Below are 25,018 nucleotides of genomic sequence, written 5' to 3'. Positions count from 1 at the left end.
TTTCTATTTAGTTTATTGCAACTTACGTTTTCAAAAATATTCACTCCTGCTATCAAACATCCAATCAGGAAGTCCATTTGTTATAGTTTAAAGTAACGAGTCTTTACGTCAATTTTCATGTGGATATCCAGGTTTAATGGTTAATTTGTGAAATTATTATTAATCACTGTAATTAAGTAAGATACCTGTTTAAACTCCATGTTCATGCTTTTAGATGTCTCATTTTATTTTAAACATCCAAATCTTCTATTTCTTGTAAAATGATACCATAACAACAATAGGTTTTCACATTTCTCCTACTGTTATTGGGAGAATGATTAAAACTGAGATTTCTATTGAGACAAACTAACATAAAGAAAAAGAAATTTGCATTTATTTTCTAAAAGTGTCTTTGAAAGGCTTAAATGTAACTGTCAGCATTCACACGTAGAAACCAACAACGTGTTTGGAGGTAAAAGCGTTGTGTTAAATAACGGAAAAACTGAATCAGCGTTATTGAAATGATGTAATAAAAATGAGCTGAAATATGAAAACATAAAGGAGTGAACATGAAGTCTCGCCTCCACTCAGCAGCGATTAGCCCGTCATCAACACACTTGTTTCCTAATTGTGCTTCTAATCGCCACTCTCGCTCTGACATCATAAACACGAGCGTTGTTTTGTTCGTTCTGAGTCAATAAAGATTGATTGAAAGGAGGAGGGGAAAAATCTGCAGTTCAGCCTCGAAGCAAACGTGTCTTATCACCTGAAGGAAGACGTCGTAAAACAAAAGGTAGAGCGTAATCCTGCGTGTCACACACACACACACACACACATAAAAGCAGCGCTTATGAGGCTTAAATCTCTCTCTCACACACAAACACACACACACATGCGCGCGTGCAGGAGGCCCGAGCTAATAGCATGAATATTCAGTGAGCTGTACTCCATGTACTAATTATTGTCATGAATATTAATGCCATCAGAGTCCTGGCTCCATTCAGCCAGCACCAAGAAATGAGCTGTAATGAGAGAATGAGGAGGAGGAGGGTGGGGGTGACTCACCCTGCTGCTGGACCACACAGCCTCTCACCGACTCGAGGGTTTGATTTAAGCAGCCGGCTCGTGAGAGGCTGCCTTTTATGGCTCCCTCGTGTTTCTGTGTGAAGTAAATGAGAGTGTGCGTGCACGCCAAGGAAGGAAGAGCAGGTCTGCAGATGATCTGTGCCACGCTCGGGACGTTTGAAGCTTAAATAGCAGCACGGGCTTTAAATGTGATTCTCTGGTCATAAGAAACATGCTCAAGTGTCAGTTTTCTTCAGTCAGCTGGTTAAAATGATCAGAATGCCGAGCTAACTGTACATGGAGCCCATAGTTACTGCTCCCAGCCTGTAGAGGGGAGCGTGACAAATTCAATCCAAAAACTCACCTTCCTCCAGTGATGGAGTCCACAAACCAAAGGACAGCTATGTCCATCTTTGTATATTCAGTGTATGGTGCTATCGTCAGGCTTCCTGTCATTGTCCAATCAGAGGAAAGAGAGCTGTTAGGAAGGAGGTTTCTTAAAGAGAAGCTAACGCAGCTTTTCTCACAGAAGTTATGAGTGATAAGTGAACACTGCAGGTATCTGAATCTTCCTTATATGCCGCATTGACGTCTCCACTTTGTGTTTCAGGCTCGGTGACTAGCAGCTCGTCGGTGTCGCAGATGGCGAGCGGCGTCAGCTTGGTGTCCTTCAACAGCCGCGGCACGGAGGGGATGCACCAGCGCTCGTACTCCGTCTCCAGCGCCGATCAGTGGACCGAGGCCACCGTCATCGCCAACTCTGGAGTCAGCACAGGTCAGTGACCGGCACGCTCACGCAGAGTCATGTGATCCTGAGTTAAACCGCAGGTCACACGAGAAGCTACACAGATGGGACTGAAGGCCCCAGCGTGGAGCTACGCGAGGGGGACTATCATTTGTCTCCCATTGATCCAGCTGCCAGACCTCTAATACTGCCTTAACTGTTTGTCAAGCTAATGGACTGTCTGTGTGTGTATGTTGGTGTGTGTGTCTGTGTGTGTGTATAGGTGTGTAGGACTTAAAGCGCCAGTATTAACCAAACACACACACAGAGCAGGAAGCTGAGACTGACAGCTGTCAGGCTGTGTATGAGCCTGATGTTAAGCTTGAGTGGCAGCTCCTTCTTTGGGGCCTCCAGCCTTCCTCAAATAACGTTTAAAGCTGTGAAACGCTCTCAATGGGCTCCCAGGGGCAACACAAACACACAGTTTCTATAGGTGTAAGGGCACTCCTTTAAGGTCCCTGTGGATCCTTAAAAGGTACTTTATGCAAGAGTAAGATATTAATTAACCTTAAAAATGGTGATGAAGTCATGAATTCTTTTGTCAGAGATCTGAGAAATGTTACAGATCTTACAGCAATATCTGAAATCTAAAAAAATAATTGGGACAAACGAGTAGTCAAGACTTACATGTGTTAACTCATCACTCAGTTCTCAAGCAGTGTCGAGGCCAAAATGATAGGAAATAATTATAGAGAAGAAAAAAATGAGAAAAACAAAGATATTACATATTAAATAAGCTAATGAAAAGATAAGTAGTAATATAACATCTTAAAAATACAGAAAGGAAATTAAAAACAGAAGTAAATAAACTGAGCATGTTAAATAAATAGGAGGAAATACTGCAGATTCAATCATTTCCGAAATACTCCTGTTTATATTTTATTAGGTGGGGTCTGCCCTCCATAGATCAACTGTCAGAGTTAATAATAACTACAAAACTGCTTAAAACATTTGTATTAAACAGTGCAAAGATGCAAAAATAAATAAAATTCTGCAATAAATAAATACTAAAATTAAGATTAAACTCATGAAAAAAATTCAGTTTCTGCTTCTTCTTTGAGGTTTATTAGGCTCACAGGTGCTTTGCCGCCACCTTCTGGAGCATAAAACAAAGAAAAGTTTGTAGTCTTTGGACCAGCTGCTTCTTCTTCTGTGGTGGTTTGTGTGGTCTGAGCAGCTGGTGTTTAAACTGTTGATGAGAGAAAATACACCACAGAAAAACAATCAGAGTTTGGACTGAGAGAGAGTGCAGCAGGATGAGGTGGTTGTGGGGGTGGGGGCAGCGGTGGTGGGGTTTGACGTGGATGGAGCGCGGCTTGCAGATGGGAGGGCCGTTAATCCACGGCGGTTAATTGCGCGCTCGGGGATGGCATCTTGTCAGCAGAGATAAGTTGTCACATTTTCCACTTGAGCTGAGACTAAACGATTGTAAAATAAGTTATGGCCGTCCTTGGGGCTGTCTGCCGTTCGGGGATGCGCCGGCCAGCAAGCGCTCGACAAGATACGTTTGTGTGTGTGTGTGTGTGGTGTGCACACGTGTTTCCATCTGCACACACAGATACACACCGCGCCCGTGTCAGTGTGGCCGCCGCGCCGTGATATTGATGGAAGCTGAATGTTATTTTATTCCGCCGCTAGTCACAGCTGTCAGCAGCCGGCGTGAAGAGTGGAGGGCAGAGAGAGAGAGACTCCACTCACTGTGCTGATAGCCTCGCTCGCCCACAGGTCTGAGCCTGCATGTCGACCGGAACGGGATTCAGTATAGTTTACTTTAATCCATTTGGACCCCGTCAGTGGTGATTCCGGATATTATATATACATATTTATACATTTACTGTTCTGCTTATAAAATAGAGCAGTCGAGGTGTGAGGTTTTGCGCTCAGATTTACTCAGCTTCTGTTCTGTGCCAAAGAGTTTTGCCACCATGCATATTAAGGTCATTAGTGAAGTATCAAAGGTAACTGTGCAGCAGGATCAAGAGCTGAAGCCAGAGTCAGAATGAAGAGCAGGGAGTCCTGTATCTGATGGCCTGGACTTCACACAATCCTGATCGCAATATCAGCAGTGTGAAATTACAGGAAGAGACAAAAGACTCCAGTTTAATCCCACTGATGAAGCAATTCCTCCATAACCTGTAAGTCAACTACAAAGCCAGGTCCAGAGTCCAAAATTAGGCTCACAACTAACCCAGAAGTTATTAAAAATAGCAACCGCAAAAGCTTTTTTAGGGTACTCAAAAACGAAATCAGAAAACTTGTAAGTTCTTCCAAACCAGTACCAAACCAAATTTAAAATCATACCCAAACCTAAGTTAACCCAATGGAAAATTTATTTTGAAAGCAGTTTTAAACCAGTTTAAAAGAAAGTCCCAATAATCCCATTATGAAGTGTAAGAAATAAGTCTGGTGTAACATGAAGGAACCAAGACCCTGAGACTAATTTAGAGAACTGTGACAAGCCCTCGAAGATGTTAAAGGTTTAAAAAAACCAAAAAACGCTGAGGTCAAACCAAAATGAAACTAGTCAAAAACTTAATCCAGAACCAGCTTAAAACCTGTCCAAAGTTCTCAGCAGATAAAACAAGAAAGGCCACTTGTGTATTAAACTTACAACTATCTCAAATTATCTCTGAATGTTTTTCTCCACAACCATAAACTTCCCCTTTTAAGACACTGCAGAAAAAGATGGGTGCCTCGACCTATCCTCCACCCACCAAAAAGCTCTTTGGTCTTTAGAAAGCAAAACCCTCCAAGTAGTTCTGTTTAGTTATATTTGGCATCAGTCTACAGCAACAGTTATTTTACTGATGGGTAAAGATCCTGCAGTATTATAGTGAGAGAAGCCCATTGATCACTTGTGAGCAGTATGGCAACAGTGTAGAGTTCTATTTGTGATTTTATTTGGTTAAATTTGCAGACACAGGCCTGGGAGACTCCGTCTGCTCCAGTCCCAGCATCTCCAGCACCACCAGTCCAAAGATGGAGCCGCCGCCATCGCCGCACGCCAACCGCAAGAAGCACCGGCGGAAGAAGAGCACCAGTAACTTCAAAGCCGACGGCCTCTCTGGTACTGCGGAAGGTAACGCCATCTCCCCTCCCCCTCGCCTCGCACTTTCCCCGCCTAGTTCTTTAAAAAAATACAAATGAAAACATCATCTTTAAAACTGACCCGACCTTTATTTTCTAGTTTTCAAATCTTAAATCCCACTATCTTTGTAAAGTTTGTGTATTGATGCTACACTCAACAAAAATATAAACGCAACACCTTTGTTACTGCTCCCATTCCCCATGGGATGGACGTAGAGACCTAAAATTCATTCCAGATACACAATATAACCATCCCTCCCAAACAGTGGTCACAAATCAGTCCAAATGTGTGGTAGTGGGCACATCTGCCATATTGAGATAATCCATCCCACCTCACAGGTGTGCCACATCAGGATGCTGATCTGACATCATGAGTAGTGCACAGGTGTACCTCAGACTGCCCACAACAAAAGGCCACCCTGGAATGTGCAGTTTTGTCTCACAGCAAAATGCCACAGATGCCACAAGCAATGAGGGAGCGTGCAACTGGCATGCTGACAGCAGGAATGTCAACCAGATCTGTCGCCCGTGCATTGAATGTTCATTTCTCAACCATAAGCCGTCTCCACAGGCGTTTCAGAGAATATGGCAGCACATCCAACCAGCCTCACAACCGCAGACCTCGTGTAACCACACCAGCCCAGGACCTCCACATCCAGCAGGTTCACCTCCAAGATCGTCTGAGACCAGCCACCCAGACAGCTGCTGGAACGATTGGTTTGCACAACCAAACAATTTCTGCACAAACTGTCAGAAACCGTCTCAGGGACGCTCAACTGCATGCCCGTCGTCCTCATCGGGGTCTTGACCTGACTCCAGCTCGTCGCCGTAACAGACTTGTGTGGGCAAATGCTCACATTCGATGGCGTCTGGCACGTTGGAGAGGTGTGCGCTTCACGGATGAATCATGGTTCACATTGTTCAGGGCAGATGGCAGCTGAGAATGTCCCAGTTCTTGCATGGCCAGCATACTCACCGGACATGTCACCCATTGAGCATGTTCGGGATGTGCTTGACCGGCGTATACGACAGCGTGTACCAGTTCCCACGAATATCCAACAACCTCGCACAGCCATTGAAGTGGAGTGGACCAACATTCCACAGGCCACAATTGACAATCTGATAGACTCCATGCGACGATGTGTTGCACTGCATGAGGCAAATGGTGGTCACACCAGATACTGACCGGTTCTGGGTCCCCAGACCCCCAATAGCGCAAAAAACTGCACATTCCAGGGTGGCCTTTTGTTGTGGGCAGTCTGAGGTACACCTGTGCACTACTCATGATGTCAGATCAGCATCCTGATGTGGCACACCTGTGAGGTGGGATGGATTATCTCAATATAGCAGATGTGCCCACTACCACACATTTGGACTGATTTGTGACCACTGTTTGGGAGGGATGGTTATATTGTGTATCTGGAATGAATTTTAGGTCTCTACGTCCATCCCATGGGGAATGGGAGCAGTAACAAAGGTGTTGCGTTTATATTTTTGTTGAGTGTATAAGAAAACCCTGAACCTTTGTTCATAGTGACATTAGTAGATTATTTGGGACCTAGGCTGGGAAACGCAGTCATGTGATTGTCTGAGATTTTCGACCTCCTCAATGAGGAAAGGATCTCTCCATCCTGTCATTCTCTCAGCCCTTCATCTCTTCACCCTGTTTGGTCTTCCTCTTCTCTGTAAAGTCTGTGGATCAATGAGTGTGTACATGCACAGCAGTAACTCCATATTAGTGAATCCAACAACAGCTGAAAAACCTGCTTTCATATTAATACTGCAGACATTAAACATGAAAAGCATTGTCTTTGGTAATAATTCAGCTGCAGATAACCTGATGAAGCTAAAGTTGATCAGAACAAATCTTAAAGACAGTTACAAAAAGCCAATTAGAGACCTGGTTACTAACTAATGGCTAATTTTGTATATGCTTCTATATATGCTTATATGACAGGTTGGCATCATTTAAGTGCATGGAGACATCCGCCATTTGGCGATCATTGTTGGACAGTTAGAGGAGCAATTCCTTATGAATGTTTGGACTTGGGTTAGATTCGATGTTGAAATTTGTTATTATGTTTAAAGATTTTTGATTTATTGTGGGGGGGGGTTGTTTTTTTCTTTTGTTTATAATAGTCTGTAGAACAACTGAATTAGCTTGAGTCCCATTCAGGGACCGTTCAGCAGTTGTAGCCACATGTGTTGCTATACACCTGTCAGTCAAAGTGGCATTGCACCTTTCAAACTTTAAGCCTTAATACAATTAAAACCGGTAAATTATTTTAAAAATTCACCATCCAGTTATTGTGAAGGAGGAATGTAGCCATAGAACCCCAAACAATTTTTGTAGCAGGCTGTAAACATGCTTAATTCTGCTGTGAACATGTGGACATCTTATAATGTGAGACTGATTCACTTTTGGAGGCGGCCTCAAGTGGACATTAGAGGAACTGCAGGTTTTTGTACTTTACTTTTAAGCCTTGGAGTTTGATTCTACTCTGAAACGAGCCCACTTTCTTTTTCTCACAGACTTTCTTTGTATACGTCAGTATCTGAAACTTGGGCCATGCTTAATATATATATTATATACTGTAGTATTATGTTCATGACAAGAAGAACAATAATACGTCTTCTTTATTGATCAAGGAAACTGAATGCAAGAAAACTCTAAAGTAAGCCTTTTACATTGTGGTTTAATGGGTTGTTGCTGATCGTTTCTGCTGAGAGACTGGATCCAATATTAATTTGTTTAGCAGCGTCATATCAAGTGTTTCACACTAAACACAGCAGAAGAAAATTCTTAGTATTAATAAAGTGGCTGGCGTAAAGGAAAAAAAAGAATAAAATATGGATTCATTCATGAATAAAAACCACAAATTAAACTTAAATATATACATTAGAAAGATCTGCTAAACATCAACCTGTGTGTTTCTTTCTGTTCTGTTTCTGCACCACACATCTATGACCTCCGCCCGCTGCTGTATCCTGATTGGCTGATTCCATCCTAAATTCCTCCTCAGTTTATCACCATTATTGATGTTTTTGTGATAATTATCGAGATCTTTTATCACACACACACACACACACACACACACACACAGTAGCTCGTTGAACAGATGTGGCGCAGCAGCAGATGTGTAATGTTCGTCCCTCCATCAGTGAGGTATCAAGCAGCTGACAGGACAAGTGGCTGTCTGAGTGACAGATTGACGCTGCATCTGCCTTCATCTCTGCTCATTTCCATCCCTTTATTTTCCTTTATTTCCTCACATCCACCCTCAATGCTTCCTTTTTCATTTTCAGTCTCCCCTCCTGGTTCTTGTCCTCATTTCCATCTTCTCCTCTAATCTTGTTCCTCGTTGTTTTGTCTCATCTGTTTCATTCCTCCTTCACTCTGTTTTCCTTATGCTTTACTCCTCCTCCTCCTTTTTTTCCCCCTCTGCAAGCGTTTTATTATCACTTCCTCTGACCGCCACTCGTTATCAGACGCTTCCCAGCTCCCTCATCTCGCCCCCACATTAGTCAGCCAGAGAGGCTTAAGTGAAATATTATAAATAATCCAGTGTATTGAAATCTTTTATCAGCTGTGTCACTTTCATTATTCAATAAGCGATTAGTAACAGTCTTCCCAATTTAGCCATTAAGCACTGAGCGTGCTCAGCCGGCCGCTGGCTCACCGCCTGTCACGCCGGGCGGGCGGGTGAAGTATCTTCATGTCAGAGCGAGGCCTGGCGTAATTCATGAGGGGGAACCGCCCTCTGCGGCCGAGCTCCCCCAGGTAGGACCACACCAACACACACACTCGGAGATTCTCACCCTTAGTTTGCTGCACCAGTGGAAGTTCCTGGTGGTGATGGTGATACTTCTTTTGTTTCAGATGGGGCTTTTTGTGACCTCTGGCCAGACTAATGTGCGTGACTTTTTAATGACTCACTGACCTGCAGCTCCACCGTATTCACCTGGATTTGGACTTCATGGCTCATGAGGATGTTTTACTACCGTTCTGATGCATTTCAGTTTTCTGTTTTGACCAGGTCTTGGTTTTATTGGTGTATTGACTGGGACTTGTCAGATTCATGAAGATGTTTTTTAAAGGTATTCTTGCGTGTCATCTTTGGTGTACTTCTGGTTCATCCATTGATTCTGACTTCTGTCACGCTTACATTTGGACTAAACCCATGGGATAGGATGGGATAAACCCATGAATGGGTTTTGATTTTCACTTATCTTGATTTTTAAGGGCATTTTTTTAGTGTGTAGCATTTGATCTAGTTTAGTTTAATTAATGCATTCATAGTTTATTGGGTTGGGATTTGTGATAGTTGTTTCAGTTTTCTGTTTTAACTTGGTCTTGGTTTTGTTGGTTTTATAGGTGTACTGACAAGGACTTACCAAGTTCACGTCGGTGTTTCTACTCTGATATTTTGGATTTTTGGATCAAACTACGACTTCTTTTGTGCCGTTCTTGCTCATTAGCAGTACTTTGTTTTGTTTTGTTCTTCACAATGCTTTTTTGATTCAGACTTGGTTTTGGCTTATTGTCTTTGGTAGAGTTCTTGTTCATCTATTGATTTTTTTATTTAATTTTTTTGGATATGTGGGGTTTTTTTTGGTTTCGTTCTAGTTTGATTAGTTCAATTTGATGTGTTTCACCGGGGTTAATTGCGAATTACTTCTTTTAGCCTTCAGCTTTAAACATTCTTAGTTTTGTTAGTTCTATCCTTGGTTTGTCAAGTTTATAGGCATTTTTTGACTTATTTTGGTTTTAACTTTTATTCTGAAAATTTTAGCTCAAATGTAGCTCTTCATTTTTACTTGTGGTGGTCTTTGAGTTAGTTCTCTACATTATACATGCTTCCCTTAGGCATAGCACACATTTTCACTGCTATGCAGATGACACCCAACTTCTAGCCATGAAGTCAGATAACACACAGCAATTTGTTAAAATGCAAGAATGTCTTACATACATAAAGCTCCTCACACACAAGGTCTTGAATAATCAGGGCTCATCTTATCTTAATGACTTCATAGTACTGTGTGACCCCAATAGAGTGCTTCACTCTCACATTGCAGGCCTACTTGTTGTTCCTAGAGTATTTAAAAGTGTGGGGGGAATGGGAAAAGAATGGGAGGCAGAGCCTTCAGTTTTCAGGCCCCTCTTCTTTGGAACCAGCTTCCAGTTTGGATTCAGGAGACAGACACTATCTCTACTTTTAAATTAGGCTTAAAACTTTCCTTTTTGCTAAAGCATATAGTTAGGGTTTGATCAGGTGACCCTGAATCCTCCCTTAATTATGCTGTAATAGGTCTAGGCTTCTGGGGGATTCCTATGATGTGTGAAGTATTTCTTCTTCAGTCACCTTTTTCACTCAATATGTGTTTATACACCTCTCAGCATTTAATTATTAGTTATTATTAATCTCTGGCTCTCTTCCACACCATGTCTTTGACCAATCTTCTTCTCCTCACCCCCAACTGGTCATGGCAGTTGGCCATCCTCATAATGAGAGCATGAGTGGATCTGCAGCCTCGACACCGGGCTGCCATTTGAGCTTTGAAAGTTGACCTCAGTCTCTTTCGTTCAGCTTCAAAAGTTTGAAGCTGAATCTGTGGCCACATTCCTGAAGTTTAAGTTGAGAAACGGTGGCTTTGATTCCTCACACGGAAAGCTGCTCACAGCTGATGTTTAAGTTGTGTGCGCGCCTCTCAGATCACATTCGTGTGTGACGGTGTCTCAGCTGAAGAGCTTCACCTCATTGTTGTCAGGTGGTCGGTGCACCTGCAGCACGCCGCTCTCTGACTGCTTCATCAAGGCCTTGAATTCCTTTAAAGTCGCAGCTTAATCAGGAAGGTGGGCTCCGCCCTCCGTCACAGGTCAAATAGGGTCAGAGAGGGTCAAACAGAAGGGAAACAAAGAGGGCCTCTGTGGAGGAAAGACCAGGTGGTCCTGCAGTTACCTGTCAGTCACTTTGTTTTAGTCTCTCTCCCTCTGACACAAGTTTATATAGTTTACACAAACATGTTCTTGTGTTGTAAAGCACTTTGTGATTTTTTTTTTTTTTATCTGTGAAAAGCGCTATATAAATAAATTTTACTTTACTTACTTATGTTTAAGCTTTTTCAGACAGGTTGGTGAGAAACATTTACAAGATTTTTTAAATGAGACGCACAAAATACAAAGACTATCGTCAGTGCTGGATAGACCTGCTGATGTTTTAACGTTTTCTCCAGTATACAACATGAAGAGTAACAAACTGTTCAAATAAACTTCAAAGCGTTCAAAGATCAAATTAAACATCGACATAGCCTGTACACTCACTACAGCTATAGCCTGTACATACTTATACTATATTCATAACATACCTTCATACCGTGTACATTATAACATCAGAAAGTGAGAAAATGAGGAAAAAGAAAGCAACAAGCTTTCACAAACTTCCACTAATGTACGATTTTTGATATCAGCGAGCTCCAGAGAAACTCTTGCTCCTGGTTCCTCCTTAGATCCCTGATCCCTGAGGAGATGATCCAGCAGGCTACACAACATGGTTTAAACCATGAGTCGACTTAGAGGCAAATAATATCTGAGTTAGACTGAGAGGAAAAACACTTCACGTCCCCCTGCTTTGAAAAAAAGCTCATACTGGAGTAACAGGCTGGATATTCATGTAGGTGGAGTGTAGTGACAGTTTTAACTGAGTCCCATCACTTTGTGGTGTCTTATATCATGAAGCTGCTTCTGCCTCTTGATTCATTTTTTAGCTTTTGTTTTTTATCTCAGATCCATGACTCTGGTCTCTGCTTCAGCCTCTCTGCTCGCGCTCTCGGGGCTCCAACCTGTGACCTTTTTAACACCACCCTGATTCATTCCATCCGTCACTCGCCTCGCCTCCTGTGGCAGATCGAGGAAAACAAAGCGGACTAACATTAAAGTGTCAGCCGCGGCTGTATTTCATCCTCTGCAAATGTTGCTTTGGTGGCAAATGCTCGCAGTAGCCCCAGGGGGGAGTGAATATTACAGAGTTTGCAGAGGTCAAAGGTCACAGAGCTCAAACCTGTGGAAGAATCAGAGCTACAAAGGAGCTACAGAAGTTCAGCGTTTTTATCGTCCCATCATTTGTTGGCACTTAGGTTTGATTTAATGCTTAAAAAAATCACATTATCACAGTTTCGACCATATTTTTTGAAGAATGTTGCCTTTATATTCTGCTAAAGGTGATTAATTAAAATAATTAATCATATCTATGAAATAAGAGATTATACTGAAAACTGTCTAATGCAATTTCAAAGTTTAAGTTGACTTTTGTTTTATTCTATCCAACCAGCAGCTCACAATTCTAAAAAGGAAATAAAAGTTCAAACCTTACACATCACACACTGATATTTCGCTCTAAATTGCCCGCAAATAAGTTTTCTTACTTTCTTGGTTATCTTTTAATGTGAAAATCTCGAGGAAGTGTTGAGTTGTAGCTCAACAGCAGGTTTTTTTGAGGCTCTTGTTGTTTGACTTTCAGTGGGTTTAAAGTGTCATGAATATTTTTAGTTTGGTTATTTTTTTATCAGATAAATGTGAGCAGAAACTTTTTGATTGACATCTTTAGATTTTTTCCAAGTTCTATTTTTTTATTTGTAGTGGATTAAAGATGTACTTTGTTGATCTTTCACGGACTTCCATCCCTTCATTGTGCTTATTGGCTCCTCCCACTTCAGCACCGAGCCACACCCCCTCCATAGCATCCTCTGCACTGCTGGTTTTGACACCTGTCTCTCTCTTTCTCTCCCTCTTCCCCTTTACTGTCTATGTCTTATATTTGTTGTCTCATTCCTAAAATCTGGCCTCACCTCTCCTTTGGTCCTGCATGTTTCATTCCTCATTCATTCCTCTTCTCTTGTCCCTTGTCTCCTTTGTTCCTGTTCGGATCGCCTGTTATCTCTTCTTCATTCCTCTATCATACCCGCTTGACCTGCTTTTGTTATTCCTTCATTCCTTCTTCAATCTTCCTTTGGGTCCCCATTCGATCTTCCTTCATACCCACATTATTCCTGTTTCCTTCCTCGCTGCCGTCTTTTCTCTCTCTCTTCCTGCCGTCGGGGGATGCAGCCAAACGTAAAGCTTGGAAACTAAATCGCGTCTCTAGCCTTCGCAGCATTTACACCAACAGTCTGCAGAACTCAGAAGGTAAAAAAAAAAAACTGCTGTGGTGGGACGGACAGACCCCCAACTGACCTCCACCCTGACCCTCCCACCACTGCAGGGTTGGAGTCCCCTGTGCTGGAGATTTGTGCTTTTGATTCCAGGAATGAATGAGTTGGTGATTTGCAGAAAAAGATGATGAAACTGGGTTTGAGTCACTTACATGTTTAAGCAAGAAGCACTGAGACACTTTTATAACATGAAGGCTAATTCTTTAATGAATCATCAACTTCGATCAAAGAGGGAAAATTAGTTATTAGTGATATTTATAGTATTAGTAGTATAATATATAGTAATATTAAATTATACACCTTTTTTTCTTTTTTTACCAAAATTGAGGTCAGTACAGAGTTTAACACTCATCATGGACCATAACTTGAAAGTGAGCTGCTAGCTGAGCTGTAAACTGAACATGGATTGGTTACTTCTGAAAAAAAAGAAAAACTGAAAAAACCCTGATATAGTTTTAAAAGAAACTAAATATGTTGCTGTAAATTTTATGGATTTATGACTCACATAGTCAGTTTTAAGGTATTTTTGCAGTCAGTATGGGATGTTTGCCCGACTTGGACTCATAGTTAACCTTCCCGTCCACTTTATATCCATGTACAACATGTTGGAATTGCCATTTTAAATCTTTTTCACCACCTCATATGTCTTAATCAATGTGAGAGTAATGCAGTATTGTCCATGGGGAAAAAAAATATTTCTCTAACTTTATAAACCACACAGGGATATTTTCATCCTGCAGTTTGGATGTGTTTCACCTCTAAAGAGTTCTTAGAGTCTTTTTGCTGCAAATCATCCAGTCAGTTCTTTCTCGGTGTGTCCATCTGTGTTTGGTCCAGTGGAGAAAGCATCTGTCTTTCCCTTCCCCTGTATTTCTTTGCCCCACCTGCCTCACCTGTGAGGACACAGCCAACCAAACACCCCCACCCTGGAAGCATGGGCTGTACAGGTGATGATACACCACAATGTGATGTGCGTTTTGTGCGATAGTGTTCCAGAGCATCTTCTGGTGTGATTTCCTCCTTCATGAAGTATGTGCTGTGGTTCGGTTCCTCTCCGTCTTCTGCTCAAGAGCAAAAAAAATAAAAACACAGAGCCACATATTTCTTTCTCTGAGCGACTTCTGAACAATCGGCTGCAATATTTTCCAGGTTATTAATGTTGTAAAAGGCTGCGAATAATATGGGGAGTAATGACCTGTGTCGCAAAGCAATACTGTGTGCGGTGACATTTAAGGCTTTTAATTTGTGTTTCCCGAGGCCCCCTTTTGTCTCCCTCACGCCTCCCCTCTCATTGCACCTCCCGTCCTCCACTCTCAAACACACATACACCTCCCGCTGAGCCTCAACACCTCACACCCCGGATGGATGATAGGCTTGTATGCATGTCCTGCCCCCCACCCCCACCAACCCACCCTCTGCCAATCCCCACCTCCTCCCCCTCTTCCTGCCACCATTCCTCCCTGCGTCTTGTAAATGCTGTATATTTGGTTTGTTCTTTTCTGCCGTTAAAGGTTGCCAGTGTCAGAGTTCACAAATTGCCTCGGCACCACCTCTCTCTGCGCGAATGTCACCCACAGTAGCCGAGAGCGGTGGCAGTAATTACCCGCACAGTGCGGCGTGGTCGGCGTCCGAGTTTGTGTGTGTTTGTGCTCTCGTGCATACATTTAGACACACGCAGCAGCGAATGGAGAAAGAAAAACACAGGCCGAACAAGGCAAGAAAAGAAATCAGGGGGAGTTTTTTGAAGATTTCCTCAGAGGATTTAAAATCTCTTTTTATAGCTTAAAGTCACATTTTGTTTCATTTCCAATCTGAATGAGCAAATTAAACTGTCAAGACAAAGACACGATTTTCTAGAAAGTTCTTCAAAAAATAAGCTTGATTGTTTTCGCCTTCAAAGTTTGGGGTTTAAAGTAACTTTGACAGCTAAATGGTCCTTAAATTAGTTAGAAAAATGAGAAATTACCCAATCCAATGTGCTTGGAAGATCCAGTATGATCTTGGAGGTTTATTTTAATCACGTACAGCAGTGTTACCCATGAACGTGCGATGAAAGAGCTTTAGTTATTTTTAGTGAAATGAACTACTACTGTAAAAAGTCTGAAATAAAGTTGAGGAAAGTAAATTCTTAAAAATTGTTTCCACATGCAGCAGTTACTCATCAACACGATCATCACGTATGTGAATCTGGCATTTTCTTACTTTTAGCTCCGTATTTGGTCTCCTCCACTTCCTGAGGAAAATATCTGGCCTTTTATCTGCAACATGCTGCATGTGCTGCGACAGCTTTGGACATATTTTGTTCCTGATTTGTTTTTAGACACTTAGCATTATTTTTGTGAAGATTTATCAACTTTACTTGTCTCTTTTTACACTTTCTAGTCATACAGTGGTCTCTCGTTTATCGCGGGAGTTACGTTCTAAAAAATAACCCACGATAAGTGAAATCTGCAAAGTAGCCAACTTTATTTTTTATAATTATTATAGATGTATAAGGCTGTAAAACCCCTCACTACACACTTTATACACTTTTCTCAGTCAGGCATGAACATTTTCACACTTTTCTCTGTTGTCTAAACACTCTCAAAGTTTAAAACTTGTAGAAAAATAAGTCCAGTATTATAGAATGAAACCAAAGGCACCTGCAGGTGATGGCGTTTCGTCGAAATTCTTATGTTTGTTGGGGAGAAAACTTACAAACGCACAGTACAGCACTTCAGAGTCACACTGCTAGCGATCGAGATTGATGTAAATTTGACAAGCTGAACGCATTCTGTACTGTACAGGAGGCACGGCACAAGATTGATTGACGTTGGTCTACAGCCAATCAGGACGCAGAACACAATGTGCTGTTTAAAAAAAAAAAAAAAAAAGCATGCAAAATTGCACCAAAAAAATTCAACAAAACAGAGAGGCCGTGAAAGGTGAGCCGCGTTGTAGCGAGGGACCACTGTATTGCTTGCATCTTTTTGTGTTAATTTTTTGGACATTTTGTTATTTTTATGACACTTAAGTAATATTACATATTTATTAACATTTACTAACACTAACAGCAATTTCTTTGTATTTTACAGCAATTTTAGTTGTAGTTCAGAGATTTTTATCATCTTTTTCCAATTTATGTTGTCATTTTATTCCTATTGCTTTTTTTCATAATTTTCTAAAATATTTCTCAGGGAGTTCATTCCAAACTAATATAAAATAATGTTATTATTTTATTGATATTTTCTTATATTTTTAAAACTTGTTATATTTTCTCCTTTTTTAGAAGACAATGTGAACATTGAACACTTTTATTATCCTCTGCCCCTCGGCCCGTTTGCAAATTGAAGCTGCACATTCTCAGCATTAATTAAGCTTCATTAATGTTAAAGGTAATTAATTTTAGTCCTTGCACTTACATTTTACTTCTAGCTCCTCACCCTGGATATAAAGCAGCTAAAAGCTCCACGTTTCATATTTGACCTATTGAATATAGTTTCCATTTCTAGTTTCTATCATAATATAATCCAGTGAATATCTTTTGGTCTCCACCTCTGTTTCTTTTAGCTGTTGGCTGCTCAGAGAACTGAAACTATGAGCTAAAAGAGACTAAAAAGCTCCACAGAGTAATTTTTCTACCATGCTTTAAGATTAGTGTTGCTGCTGAGGTCCAGGCAGGGGTTTCATAGTAAAAGTGGGTGGTGGGAGTGGTTCTTTTCCCCCCTGATTTTATTCATTAGCGGGCTTAGTGCGCTGGGTCAGCATGCAGCATTTAAATCCAGAAACACCGTTTAATTTACGCTGCAGAGAGGCAGAGCCTTTCTGGATTGTTGGTTTCCATAATTGTCAAGCAGCCTCCACCCCTCCCCTTCCCCCTGAAAACAGAGAATCATGGGAATTTAATTATGATGGGATTCTGGCTCTTGACCCTGCAGGGCTGAGGCGGTGCTTGATGGGTGAGCCGTCATTTAGAACGAAGAGGCACCCGGTGTTCACCCAGGAGCTCCGAACACACTCCCTCCCTGCATTATGTACAGTTTGCCCTTCATCAGACACACGTTCATACGCAGAGCTTCGACTTCCTCTGGTCTGAAGATAGTTTGATGATGGTAGCACCCGCTCTGAAGTCACGCAGTGTCCCCGTAAATCATGAAGGACAGCAACAGGTGCTCCTAAAATAAAACTCATGTTTTTATGCAATCAAGTTAATAATCAAAGGTCAATAAGCTCCAGGCTATGAATCAGGATCGAGCACTGTGTGAAACTCTGGATGTTTTTCTATGTTTTTGGAGGTTTAATTTAGTTTAAGTGAAATTATTATAAGTGCTTTATCTTCAATATTTCTCGTGATAATCTGGGGCCCTTTTTCTATTTTTTTCCTGCTTTTTGGGACAATTCTTCTTCTTAGACACCAAAATAAATGTTTTCCATAAAATGTATTTATATTAATGTATCTTTTAAAGAAAAGTAAAAAAGGTTGGTTTTTTTGACACCTTTTTCTGTCATTTTGTTTTTAAATTCTTTTAATTTTTTTATTTTTCCAATTTTTTGTATTTTAAAAAAACTTTTTTTAAATATATTTTTTAGAAATATTAGTTTGACCAGTGTTTTCTTCCTCTTTGTATATCATTTTACAGATTTTGTTTATTAATGGTTATTAATATAAAGTAACTGGAATTTTTTGTCTAGCTTTCTTCAGATTTTATTTATATTTTTCAAACAAGTTTTCAGACATTTGTGGGGTGAATTTTTCTTTCCTTTAGCTGCTTTTTGAACATTTTATTATTCTCAACTCATTTTCAGTTTGGACCTGCAGGTTTTAATTAGGCTTCATTAATGTTAATGTTGATTAATTCGGTCACTTCCTCTAAAAACTTATTTCTGGATCCTTTCCCAAAAACATCACCTGGAAAAAAGCAGCTTGAAGCTCCACTTTGGTAAAAATGTCCAGCTTTTTTCCACTGTGAGAAAACCTTTTATTAAATATTTTCCTTTACAGTTTGTCCCTCTCGTTTCACTGCTTTCATGAGAAAAGTTCAGTCTCATCATTGTTTCTCTGAATCTCTGCGCTCAGCGGCTGGTTTACTGCACAGATCGGTTTAACCTTGATCCGTTAGCCGGCCCTTGTAAACAGTAGTTTTAATTAACGTGAGCTCATCCGACTCAGGCCGTCAGCTGCCTGCAGCAGCTCACAGATGAAAACGATCCTCGGTTATCTCTAGTAGAGAAACTTTGGAGAGCAAAGGTGTTTTCAATCTCTTCATCTGGAAGTGCGGGGCTTCCTCAGCCCGCCGTTCGCCTCGGGGCGCTTCCTTCCATCCTTACCTTCCGTCCTTCCTCTCCTCGGACAAGGCCATTGATTATCCAGAGCAGAGCCGGAGGGGAGCTTCGGCTCTGCTGCTCTGAGACGATCCCAATTAGCCAAATGACTGGAGTTGAGGAGGAGCAAATGGTTGTTCCCTGGCGGGCCGGCCGTGACCGCTCTCCGACTGATTAAACCCCTCATCATCATCATCTTCTTCTTCTGCTGCCGCCGCTCGTCATGAACGGCTGCTTCCAGAAACCCTCGCCCGTGTTGTGAGTGATTACCGAGCTCACTGCTGAGATTTTGTCTGAGCCCGACGCCGCGCAGGTTTGGATGGAGGAAAGCATTTCCGGGTCACACCAGCAGAGACGGTGGAATCCTGGGAATTATCAGGCACGCTGGAGGCCATCCTTTGATTAAGTGATTACCCGGTGTCGCCTCCTCTTCCCTGCTGATCGGGGTTAATTGTAAACAGAAGCTGCTTGTAGTCTGATCTGCTGTGGTGATGATACTCAGCCCCCCTCCCATCCCGTCTGTGCGCCCTAACAGTTTCCAAATGTGGCTGACATGTCAACGAACAAACGTGAACATCTGTGGCGAGGCATGGAAGCAGTCGTACAGAAACACAGAGGATTTTCAGCTCCACGAGGTTTACTCAGAAATCCAATCAAATTTTACAGGGAGTGCAGAATTATTAGGCAAGTTGTATTTTTGAGGAATAATTTTATTATTGAACAACAACCATGTTCTCAATGAACCCAAAAAACTCATTAATATCAAAGCTGAATGTTTTTGGAAGTAGTTTTTAGTTTGTTTTTAGTTTTAGCTATTTTAGGGGATATCTGTGTGTGCAGGTGACTATTACTGTGCATAATTATTAGGCAACTTAACAAAAAACAAATATATACCCATTTCAAATATTTATTTTTACCAGTGAAACCAATATAATATCTCCACATTCACAAATATACATTTCTGACATTCAAAAACAAAACAAAAACAAATCAGCGACCAATATAGCCACCTTTCTTTGCAAGGACACTCAAAAGCCTGCCATCCATGGATTCTGTCAGTGTTTTGATCTGTTCACCATCAACATTGCGTGCAGCAGCAACCACAGCCTCCCAGACACTGTACAGAGAGGTGTACTGTTTTCCCTCCTTGTAAATCTCACATTTGATGATGGACCACAGGTTCTCAATGGGGTTCAGATCAGGTGAACAAGGAGGCCATGTCATTAGTTTTTCTTCTTTTATACCTTTTCTTGCCAGCCACGCTGTGGAGTACTTGGACGCGTGTGATGGAGCATTGTCCTGCATGAAAATCATGTTTTTCTTGAAGGATGCAGACTTCTTCCTGTACCACTGCTTGAAGAAGGTGTCTTCCAGAAACTGGCAGTAGGACTGGGAGTTGAGCTTGACTCCATCCTCAACCCGAAAAGGCCCCACAAGCTCATCTTTGATGATACCAGCCCAAACCAGTACTCCACCTCCACCTTGCTGGCGTCTGAGTCGGACTGGAGCTCTCTGCCCTTTACCAATCCAGCCACGGGCCCATCCACCTGGCCCATCAAGACTCACTCTCATTTCATCAGTCCATAAAACCTTAGAAAAACCAGTCTTGAGATATTTCTTGGCCCAGTCTTGACGTTTCAGCTTGTGTGTCTTGTTCAGTGGTGGTCGTCTTTCAGCCTTTCTTACCTTGGCCATGTCTCTGAGTATTGCACACCTTGTGCTTTTGGGCACTCCAGTGATGTTGCAGCTCTGAAATATGGCCAAACTGGTGGCAAGTGGCATCTTGGCAGCTGCACGCTTGACTTTTCTCAGTTCATGGGCAGTTATTTTGCGCCTTGGTTTTTCCACACGCTTCTTGCGACCCTGTTGACTATTTTGAATGAAACGCTTGATTGTTCGATGATCACGCTTCAGAAGCTTTGCAATTTTGAGACTGCTGCATCCCTCTGCAAGATATCTCACTATTTTTGACTTTTCTGAGCCTGTCAAGTCCTTCTTTTGACCCATTTTGCCAAAGGGAAGGACGTTGCCTAATAATTATGCACACCTGATATAGGGTGTTGATGTCATTAGACCACACCCCTTCTCATTACAGAGATGCACATCACCTAATATGCTTAATTGGTAGTAGGCTTTCGAGCCTATACAGCTTGGAGTAAGACAACATGCATGAAGAGGATGATGTGGACAAAATACTCATTTGCCTAATAATTCTGCACTCCCTGTAACGCCGAGCTCCCATTACTGACTTTTCTAACGGTTTCTACTCACCTCATCATAAGAGATCTGAGGAAGACTCCAGCATGCAGCTGGAAGCTCACCTCATGAGTCATCTGAAGTTTGAAAAAAGCTTTGAAGAGCTAAAAAGTGGATCTTTTAGTCTTTGAACTCAAGAATTAATTCATGTTTATTTAACAGGAAGTGAAAATTGGTGAAGGTTTTCAAATCTAGTCTGAATATCCTGTTTATTCTAACAGTCGATACGTATTGATGTGGCTCAGTCTGTTAGCTCAGTTACTGTTTTAAAGATCAGCTGGAGAGGTCTGTTGGTTACTGCTCATTTCTGGTATTTTATGTAGTTTAGCTGTAATTTCTTTTCTAATTTTGTGACATTTTTTGAGGTTTTTATACATTTTATTGCAGTAAATCCCATTAGAACTGTCTCAGTGTGGAGACTTTATTTGAATTTACTAAAATGTGATTTTGAGTGAACGGTCCCATTGATGTGTGACTCTGCAGACATGTTGTCAAACCTCGCTGGTGCTGCTTTAAAAAGTGTCCTCGACCCTGAATCCACACAACAGGCTCGCACATACTTGATGTAATTGGCTCCTGATTGTCCCATTAACCTCTGAGGGGGTTCTGTGTAACAGATCCATATGCACCCCCCCCCCTCCAGCTGGCCCTGATTGTAATGACTGGCCTCTCCTGCTGACATGTCTGCAGAGAAGAGGGCAGGATGGTCCAGGGACCCTTAATTTGGGTGATATCCTGGCTACAGGGGGCGGGGTCATGTAGGTCAGTAGAACAGGTGTCCTGTCAAACAACGTGAGAGAGAGTTGGTCGTTACAGCCCTCAGCTGAGCATCCACACGTTGTTCTTATTTTTAAATTCTGCTTGGCGACTGTTTGATGACGAAGCTTTTGAATCAAAATGGTCAGAGTAAGGTCAGGATGTGTTTTCATCTCTCCCTCTCTCTCTCTCTCTGACAGAACAAGAGGAGAACTTTGAGTTCACCATCGTGTCGCTGACGGGGCAGACGTGGCACTTTGAAGCCACTTCCTACGAGGAGCGAGATGCCTGGGTTCAGGTCATCGAGAGCCAGATCCTGGCGAGTCTGCAGTCGTGCGAGAGCAGCAAGAACAAGGTGAGCCGAGTTCTCCTGGAGCCTTTCAGTCTCTTCATCGCACCATTTTCACATTTGTCCACATCAGGACCAACAAACATGCGAAATCGCCCTTTAATGCACACAAACACACACATGCGCGTTCACTCACATAATTAGAAAATAGCAATTACTGTAGCTCACATTGAGCCTCAGCATTGCCATTTTCCACCTGCAGCAGGCGGCTGCGTCTCATTCGAGGCCTGATGTGTTTACGCCTCAGGCTCTCAGCCTTTTTATTGCCCTCCCACCCAAAAAGAAAGAAGAAGAAAAAAGACGCCGGCCCCCCCTCCCTTCACCAATTCCATTTGTGTATCGTGTTGTTCCTTCACTCTCCGACATTGATGCTCATAACCCAAAACAGCAGCGACTCACATATGCTCAGTGTTTTAAACATTTTTAGCCTAATTGAGAGACAGCGCTGTCAAGAACACAAGAGGTTGATCAGTGTTTAAATCCTATTTTTTTCTCCCTCAAACTGTAAAGTAAACATTTAGTCAAGAAAAGACGTGAGCCAGAACTGTTTTTTTTCTTCTTCTTTGTTTCAGTCTCGTCTGACAAGCCAGACAGAGGCGATGGCTCTGCAGTCGATCCGAAGCATTCGAGGGAACGGTCGCTGTGCCGACTGCGACACACAGAGTGAGTACAAACCACCCACAGTGTCAACAAAACCTTCACTAACACAACCATTACCCTTCAGTTTACTTCCTAAAAATAAACCATCAGACAGGTCAAGAAAGATGATTCTTAGGGTTCACGCAAGAATGCCTTCTGAGTATCTTCTTAATGGTCAGAGTTAAACTAGACTGAAAGGATTAATTATGTGTAAATGTGACACCATCCAAGAATGGGTCCAGTTATTTCAAGGAGTTGCATAATTTAAGTCCAATTCCTGAAACTCCGTCCATCCTTTAGGTTGTTGTGCAGGATGTTCAGCCTCTCACTGTCCAACTTAGGCTACGTTCACACTGCAGGTCTTAATGCTCAATTCCGATTTTTTGATCAAATCCAATTTTTTCTGTCTGCTTGTTCACACTACAAATAAAATGTGACAGCAAACGCGCTCTAGTGTGAACGCTCAAAGCGGCACGCATGCGCAAAAAAAAGACGTCACACACAACGCACTCTGTTTAGACCCAAACCAAACAGTGTTATTTGAATGATGGCCGTTAATATAAAGACTTGTTTCGGACTTTACGTTTCCCAATTTTGCTTTAAGTTATAAAGTTATTTTGTTATTTACATATGGCCTAATAATTATCCTTATTGCTGTTTTAGAGAGGAGCGGTGCTTCAAAGGATAGTTGCTGATTTCTGTCAGAATCTGCAACTATCTATGTACTATGTACTTATACAGTACAAATAAAATGTTCACGTTTCTCCAACGTTGTCTTCCCAACACTTTCACTAACATCTACACGGGATGACCAGGAAGCGTTCACGATGTCTTCTCGGGCGCTTCTCCGGTGCTGATAATTGGCGTCTGTCTTGTGTCACTGACGTAAAAGACGGATTTAATGCGACATGACCGTTCAAACAGCAGTCGCTTTCTAAAACATCAGATATGTATCGGATTCAGTACCACAAATGAAAGTGACCCAGATCCGATTTGAAAATATCGGATTTGTGCCGTTCACACTGTCATACCATGATCGGATATGGGTCGCATAGGGTCAAAAAAGTCGGATTTGATGCGCTTTTGCCTGCAGTGTGAACGTAGCCTTAGAGATGCAATCTCTCCCAGCAAGCAGGCCAATATTGTGAGCTTTTCTCAGATCATAATTCTTACAAATGTTCTTTTTGCCCATTTTTGAGACAATAGGAAGGAAGAATACAGTAATGCCTACATTCTTTCTTTATCACGTCACATTTAAACCGAAACCAAAAGAAAGAACTTAAGATATAAAATGACGGAGGTCATTTCCAGTTTTGTCCATTTGTTCCCGAATTAGATTTTTTTCGGATTTCAGTTATTGATTACAGACCAAGAAGGTCTGTAATGATGACCAAGGTCTAAAATTCTTCTAGCCTTGTTAGCCACCTTCTACCTACAAATAAAGAGCAATGATTGTCCGGTGCTGGCTTTTACCAACTGTTTAAATTTCATGTCTTGATCTTCCTCTGCAAACACAGTTTAAATAGCACTTTGAATCACCTTGTTGTTGAATTGTGCTATACAAATAAACTTGCCTTGCCTTGCCTTGCCTAAATAGATAAACTTCCTCATTGACCTTTAAAATAAAGGTTGTTTATCCAGAATTCTTACTTTTTAGGAACTCTTTTAATAATCTTTGTTTGTTATAACATATTTACATACATATTTATATACATAAACAATTAAACCGAAGTTCTTTTTTTTTTTCCCCAAAAAGGGTATATTGTCTTTAATAGAGTGAACTTGTCTCCTTCAGACCCGGACTGGGCAAGTCTGAATCTTGGGGCCCTGATCTGCATTGAGTGCTCGGGAATCCACAGGAACCTGGGCACTCACCTGTCCAGGGTTCGCTCTCTAGACCTGGATGAGTGGCCGCTGGAGCTCATCAAGGTGATGTCGGCCATTGGCAACGAGCTGGCCAACAGCGTGTGGGAGGCCAACGCTCAGGGACGCCTTAAACCTGGACCGGACGCCAGCAGGTAGGAAATGTAGAAAACATCTAAGGAAAAGAGTTTGGCTCCACTGGGAGGTTTGAATTGGAAGTGTAGTCTGAAGGAATGACGAGATTCTAAAGATGACTGTGGTTGTTTCTGGTGCAGCAGGAAGTGACAGGATTACATCGAAGCTACAGGGAATAATTTCTCATAATCTCTCATCTCTCAGGTCAGGGCAGCAGTCCTGACGTTGCTTATTGGTTGGAAGTACTACTGTTTTTAAATAAATAGTGAATAGACGAGGACCCAGACATGAGCCTTGTGGAACGCCATTTCTAAAACTGTCTCCAAGAGAGAAGACATTCAGCAAAAACTTTACTTCCTATAAAGTGAGTCATTGTTGTGCTAGATCTTAGATCTCATTTTTTGTATATTGAAAGTTGGATATCAGTGCAGTGCTGCTTGCTGCAGGCAGGGAGCAGTGTTTCAGTGTGTGGCTCAGCAGGGTTCACACTGAGTGTGTTGATATTGACAGAAATGTCACACAATAAAAAGCCCACCTCTGTGTGTGCACTGTCTTGTAGACTACAGGGGATAGTAACAAATCGGTGAACTTCAGCG

General features: G+C 41.8%; 1 protein-coding gene across 2 annotated transcripts in view; it reads left to right on the top strand.

The window, feature by feature from the left end:
• Nucleotides 1-25,018, top strand: part of agap1 (ArfGAP with GTPase domain, ankyrin repeat and PH domain 1) — a 139,076-nt gene that overhangs the window by 89,473 nt on the left and 24,585 nt on the right. The window contains exons 13-18 of one of the 2 annotated variants that reach the window (XM_086283182.1): nucleotides 1,655-1,819; nucleotides 4,746-4,907; nucleotides 13,020-13,097; nucleotides 21,637-21,791; nucleotides 22,358-22,448; nucleotides 24,220-24,442. In XM_086283182.1, coding sequence (XP_086139308.1) covers nucleotides 1,655-1,819; nucleotides 4,746-4,907; nucleotides 13,020-13,097; nucleotides 21,637-21,791; nucleotides 22,358-22,448; nucleotides 24,220-24,442 — 874 coding nt within the window. The remainder of the gene's footprint in view (nucleotides 1-1,654; nucleotides 1,820-4,745; nucleotides 4,908-13,019; nucleotides 13,098-21,636; nucleotides 21,792-22,357; nucleotides 22,449-24,219; nucleotides 24,443-25,018) is intronic. The other variant, XM_086283183.1, reaches the window with a different exon arrangement.

This window comes from Aulonocara sp. 'chitande type north' Nkhata Bay, linkage group LG23 (genome assembly GCF_057382095.1).
Source record: "Aulonocara sp. 'chitande type north' Nkhata Bay isolate Kocher_YH1m ecotype deep benthic linkage group LG23, A_spYH_male_GT1.1, whole genome shotgun sequence".
Classification (NCBI taxonomy): domain Eukaryota; kingdom Metazoa; phylum Chordata; class Actinopteri; order Cichliformes; family Cichlidae; genus Aulonocara; species Aulonocara sp. 'chitande type north' Nkhata Bay.
Note: the sequence above shows the minus strand (reverse complement) of the source record. Positions and strands in the feature narration are given on the sequence as shown.